The sequence below is a fragment of the Oncorhynchus mykiss genome, chromosome 10 (genome assembly GCF_057628025.1).
Source record: "Oncorhynchus mykiss isolate SJ-2025 chromosome 10, ASM5762802v1, whole genome shotgun sequence".
NCBI classification, from domain to species: Eukaryota; Metazoa; Chordata; class Actinopteri; order Salmoniformes; family Salmonidae; genus Oncorhynchus; species Oncorhynchus mykiss.
Window position 1 is genome coordinate 87,689,912 of NC_143031.1, and position 6,000 is coordinate 87,695,911.

A 6,000-nucleotide genomic window follows, 5' to 3' on the forward strand; every position below is an offset into this window, starting at 1 on the left:
CATGAGTCTGTAGATGTCAAACTGCAGGTCTCCATGGTAACCCCCCACCCCAACGTACCCGTTCTCCTGTCTCATGAGTCTGTAGATGTCAAACTGCAGGTCTCCATGGTAACCCCCCACCCCAACGTACCCGTTCTCCTGTCTCATGAGTCTGTAGATGTCAAACTGCAGGTCTCCATGGTAACCCCCCACCCCAACGTACCCGTTCTCCTGTCTCATGAGTCTGTAGATGTCAAACTGCAGGTCTCCATGGTAACCCCCCACCCCAACGTACCCGTTCTCCCGTCTCATGAGTCTGTAGATGTCAAACTGCAGGTCTCCATGGTAACCCCCCACCCCAACGTACCCGTTCTCCCGTCTCATGAGTCTGTAGATGTCAAACTGCAGGTCTCCATGGTAACCCCCCACCCCAACGTACCCGTTCTCCCGTCTCATGAGTCTGTAGATGTCAAACTGCAGGTCTCCATGGTAACCCCCCACCCCAACGTACCCGTTCTCCTGTCTCATGAGTCTGTAGATGTCAAACTGCAGGTCTCCATGGTAACCCCCCACCCCAACGTACCCGTTCTCCCGTCTCATGAGTCTGTAGACGTCAAACTGCAGGTCTCCATGGTAACCCCCCACCCCAACGTACCCGTTCTCCTGTCTCATGAGTCTGTAGATGTCAAACTGCAGGTCTCCATGGTAACCCCCCACCCCAACGTACCCGTTCTCCCGTCTCATGAGTCTGTAGATGTCAAACTGCAGGTCTCCATGGTAACCCCCCACCCAAACGTACCCGTTCTCCTGTCTCATGAGTCTGTAGATGTCAAACTGCAGGTCTCCATGGTAACCCCCCACCCCAACGTACCCGTTCTCCTGTCTCATGAGTCTGTAGATGTCAAACTGCAGGTCTCCATGGTAACCCCCCACCCAAACGTACCCGTTCTCCCGTCTCATGAGTCTGTAGATGTCAAACTGCAGGTCTCCATGGTAACCCCCCACCCCAACGTACCCGTTCTCCTGTCTCATGAGTCTGTAGATGTCAAACTGCAGGTCTCCATGTCCCTGGAACAACTCCTCATCCTCTGAGATGTCACAGGACACGGTGAGACCATCTACACACACACACACACACACACACACACACACGTTAGTGGTACAGAGCGAGAGACAGGGGTAGAGAGACAGAAGGGTAGAGAGAGAGAGAGAGAGAGAGAGAGAGAGAGAGAGAGAGAGAGAGAGAGAGAGAGAGAGGGAGACAGAGGTGGACTGACCAATCTCGAGCCTGGAGAGGGAGTAGTCGATGATGCGTACGCTCACCCCCCTGGTCTCTAAGGAATGGTTTGTTCCATTGAGGAGGAAACTCCCCTCCTTCTCCTTAGTGGACTGGACCAACACATTACCCCAGTGGAGGTCTCTGAGGACAGGAAAACAGGTTACTAACAGACAGGTTAGACAGACAGGTGTTACCAGACAGACAGACAGACAGGTGTTACCAGACAGACAGACAGGTTAGACACAGACCCCTCCTTCTCCTTAGTGGACTGGACCAACACATTACCCCAGTGGAGGTCTCTGAGGACAGGAAAACAGGTTACTAACAGACAGGTTAGACAGACAGACAGACAGACAGGTATTACCAGACAGACAGACAGACAGGTGTTACCAGACAGACAGACAGGTTAGACACAGACCCCTCCTTCTCCTTAGTGGACTGGACCAACACATTACCCCAGTGGAGGTCTCTGAGGACAGGAAAACAGGTTACTAACACACACAGTTAGGTGTTACCAGACAGACAGACAGACAGGTTAGACAGACAGACAGACAGGTTAGACAGACAGGTGTTACCAGACAGACAGACAGGTTAGACAGACAGGTGTTACCAGACAGACAGACAGGTTAGACAGACAGGTGTTACCAGACAGACAGACAGGTTAGACAGACAGACAGACAGGTTAGACAGACAGACAGGTTAGACAGACAGACAGGTTAGACAGACAGACTAGACAGACTAGACAGACAGACTAGACAGACAGGTTAGACAGACTAGACAGACAGACAGACTAGACAGACAGACAGGTTAGACAGACAGACAGGTTAGACAGACAGACAGACAGACAGGTTGGACAGACAGGTTAGACAGGTTGGACAGACAGACAGGTTGGACAGACAGCCAGGTTAGACAGACAGACAGGTTAGACAGACAGGTGTTACCAGACAGACAGACAGGTTAGACAGACAGGTGTTACCAGACAGACAGACAGGTGTTACCAGACAGACAGACAGGTGTTACCAGACAGACAGACAGGTTAGACAGACAGGTGTTACCAGACAGACAGACAGGTTAGACAGACAGACAGACAGGTTAGACAGACAGACAGGTTAGACAGACAGACAGGTTAGACAGACAGACAGACAGACTAGACAGACAGACTAGACAGACAGACTAGACAGACAGACAGACTAGACAGACAGGTTAGACAGACAGACAGGTTAGACAGACAGACAGACAGACAGGTTGGACAGACAGGTTAGACAGGTTAGACAGGTTGGACAGACAGGTTGGACAGACAGCCAGGTTAGACAGACAGACAGGTTGGACAGACAGACAGGTTAGACAGACAGACAGACAGGTTAGACAGACAGACAGGTTAGACAGACAGACAGAAAGACAGACGTTACCAGACAGACAGGTTAGACAGACAGACAGACAGACCAGGTTAGACAGACAGACAGGTTAGACAGACAGACAGGTTAGACAGACAGACAGACTAGACAGACAGACTAGACAGACAGACAGACTAGACAGACAGACAGGTTAGACAGACAGGTTAGACAGACAGACAGGTTAGACAGACAGACAGGTTGGACAGACAGACAGGTTGGACAGACAGACAGGTTGGACAGACAGACAGGTTGGACAGACAGGTTAGACAGGTTGGACAGACAGACAGGTTGGACAGACAGGTTAGACAGGTTGGACAGACAGACAGGTTGGACAGACAGCCAGGTTAGACAGACAGACAGGTTAGACAGACAGACAGGTTAGACAGACAGACAGAGACGTTACCAGACAGACAGGTTAGACAGACAGACAGGTTAGACAGACAGACAGGTTAGACAGACAGACAGACCAGGTTAGACAGACAGACAGACCAGGTTAGACAGACAGACAGGTTAGACAGACAGACAGACCAGGTTAGACAGACAGACAGACCAGGTTAGACAGACAGACAGACCAGGTTAGACAGACAGACAGGTTAGACAGACAGACAGACCAGGTTAGACAGACAGACAGGTTAGACAGACAGACAGACCAGGTTAGACAGACAGACAGACCAGGTTAGACAGACAGACAGACCAGGTTAGACAGACAGACAGACCAGGTTAGACAGACAGACAGACAGGTTAGACAGACAGACAGACAAGGTTAGACAGACAGACAGACCAGGTTAGACAGACAGACAGACAGGTTAGACAGACAGACAGACCAGGTTAGACAGACAGACAGGTTAGACAGACAGACAGGTTAGACAGACAGACAGGTTAGACAGACAGACAGGCAGGTTAGACAGACAGACAGGCAGGTTAGACAGACAGACAGGTTAGACAGACAGACAGGTTAGACAGACAGACCAGGTTAGACAGACAGACCAGGTTAGACAGACAGACAGACCTGGTTAGACAGACAGACAGGTTAGACAGACAGACAGACCAGGTTAGACAGACAGACAGACCTGGTTAGACAGACAGACAGGTTAGACAGACAGACAGACAGACAGGTTAGACAGACAGACAGACAGACAGGTTAGACAGACAGACAGACCAGGTTAGACAGACAGACAGACCAGGTTAGACAGACAGACAGGTTAGACAGACAGACAGGTTAGACAGACAGACAGACCAGGTTAGACAGACAGACAGGTTAGACAGACAGACAGGTTAGACAGACAGACAGGTTAGACAGACAGACCAGGTTAGACAGACAGACCAGGTTAGACAGACAGACCAGGTTAGACAGACAGACAGACCTGGTTAGACAGACAGACAGGTTAGACAGACAGACAGACCAGGTTAGACAGACAGACAGACCTGGTTAGACAGACAGACAGGTTAGACAGACAGACAGACAGACAGGTTAGACAGACAGACAGGTTAGACAGACAGACAGGTTAGACAGACAGACAGGTCAGACAGACAGACAGGTCAGACAGACAGACAGGTCAGACAGACAGACAGACCAGGTTAGACAGACAGACAGACAGGTTAGACAGACAGACAGACAGGTTAGACAGACAGGTTAGACAGGTTAGACAGACAGACAGACAGATGTAACCAGACAGACCAGGTTAGACAGACAGACAGACAGACAGACAGACCTGTGTTCAAAGCAGAGCTCCTGTTCAGCCACAGCCAGAGCAGCAGTCACCTGATGGAGGATACTCTTAGACACCATCACCGACGCCAGCTGGAGAGGAGACAGGAGAGAGGGAGGAGGGGAGAGAGAGGAGAGAGGAGAGAGGAGGGAGGGGAGGAGGAGAGAGGGGAGGAGGAGAGAGGAGAGAGGGGAGGAGGAGAGGGAGGAGGAGAGGGAGGAGAGAGGGGAGAGAGGGGAGAGAGTGGACAGGACAGGGAGAGGAGATGATGAGGAGGGGGGGAGGGGGCGGAGAAGAGGAAGGGAGGGGAGTTTCGGTATGTTCATAAGCATATCACAAGACCAAACACCCAGTCAGATATACTGTAGAGAACCAAACACCCAATCAGATATACTGTAGAGAACCAAACACCCAATCAGATATACTGTAGAGAACCAAACACCCAATCAGATATACTGTAGAGAACCAAACACCCAATCAGATATACAGTAGAGAACCAAACACCCAATCAGATATACTGTAGAGAACCAAACAGAACAAGGTGTCCTCACCTGTCCATTACTGTCCTCCAGGTCTCCTCACCTGTCCATTACTGTCCTCCAGGTCTCCTCACCTGTCCATTACTGTCCTCCAGGTCTCCTCACCTGTCCATTACTGTCCTCCAGGTCTCCTCACCTGTCCATTACTGTCCTCCAGGTCTCCTCACCTGTCCATTACTGTCCTCCAGGTCTCCTCACCTGTCCATTACTGTCCTCCAGGTCTCCTCACCTGTCCATTACTGTTCTCCAGGTCTCCTCACCTGTCCATTACTGTTCTCCAGGTCTCCTCACCTGTCCATTACTGTTCTCCAGGTCTCCTCACCTGTCCATTACTGTTCTCCAGGTGTTCCCACCTGTCCATTACTGTTCTCCAGGTGTCCTCACCTGTCCATTACTGTTCTCCAGGTGTCCTCACCTGTCCATTACTGTTCTCCAGGTGTCCTCACCTGTCCATTACTGTTCTCCAGGTCTCCTCACCTGTCCATTACTGTTCTCCAGGTCTCCTCACCTGTCCATTACTGTTCTCCTCACCTATCCATTACTGTTCTCCAGGTCTCCTCACCTGTCCATTACTGTTCTCCAGGTCTCCTCACCTGTCCATTACTGTTCTCCTCACCTATCCATTACTGTTCTCCAGGTCTCCTCACCTGTCCATTACTGTTCTCCTCACCTATCCATTACTGTTCTCCAGGTCTCCTCACCTGTCCATTACTGTTCTCCAGGTCTCCTCACCTGTCCATTACTGTTCTCCTCACCTATCCATTACTGTTCTCCAGGTCTTCTCACCTGTCCATTACTGTTCTCCAGGTGTCCTCACCTGTCCATTACTGTCCTCCAGGTCTCCTCACCTGTCCATTACTGTTCTCCAGGTCTCCTCACCTGTCCATTACTGTTCTCCAGGTCACTGCCTCCAAACTCAAACTCCAGGATCAGAAACAGCTGCTCCTCATTGAAGAAATCTGAGAGAATGAAACAGACGGAGGCTAAATTAGTCAATGAGGTTTATTCACGAGAACGCTGGTCTGTTGTACGAAACCATTAATTTAATACCGGCTCCTTACTCCTTACATTCACACACAAACAGTAGGTATCCTACGCAC

At 50.5% G+C, this 6,000-nt stretch overlaps 1 protein-coding gene across 1 annotated transcript in view; it reads right to left on the reverse strand.

The window, feature by feature from the left end:
• The window catches only part of haspin (histone H3 associated protein kinase), a 50,472-nt gene that overhangs the window by 914 nt on the left and 43,558 nt on the right, over positions 1–6,000 (reverse strand). Inside the window, exons 13-16 of the mRNA XM_090188383.1 lie at positions 5,780–5,859; positions 4,365–4,453; positions 1,257–1,399; positions 995–1,097 (exon numbers count right to left, since the gene is read on the reverse strand). Coding sequence (XP_090044509.1) covers positions 995–1,097; positions 1,257–1,399; positions 4,365–4,453; positions 5,780–5,859 — 415 coding nt within the window. The remainder of the gene's footprint in view (positions 1–994; positions 1,098–1,256; positions 1,400–4,364; positions 4,454–5,779; positions 5,860–6,000) is intronic.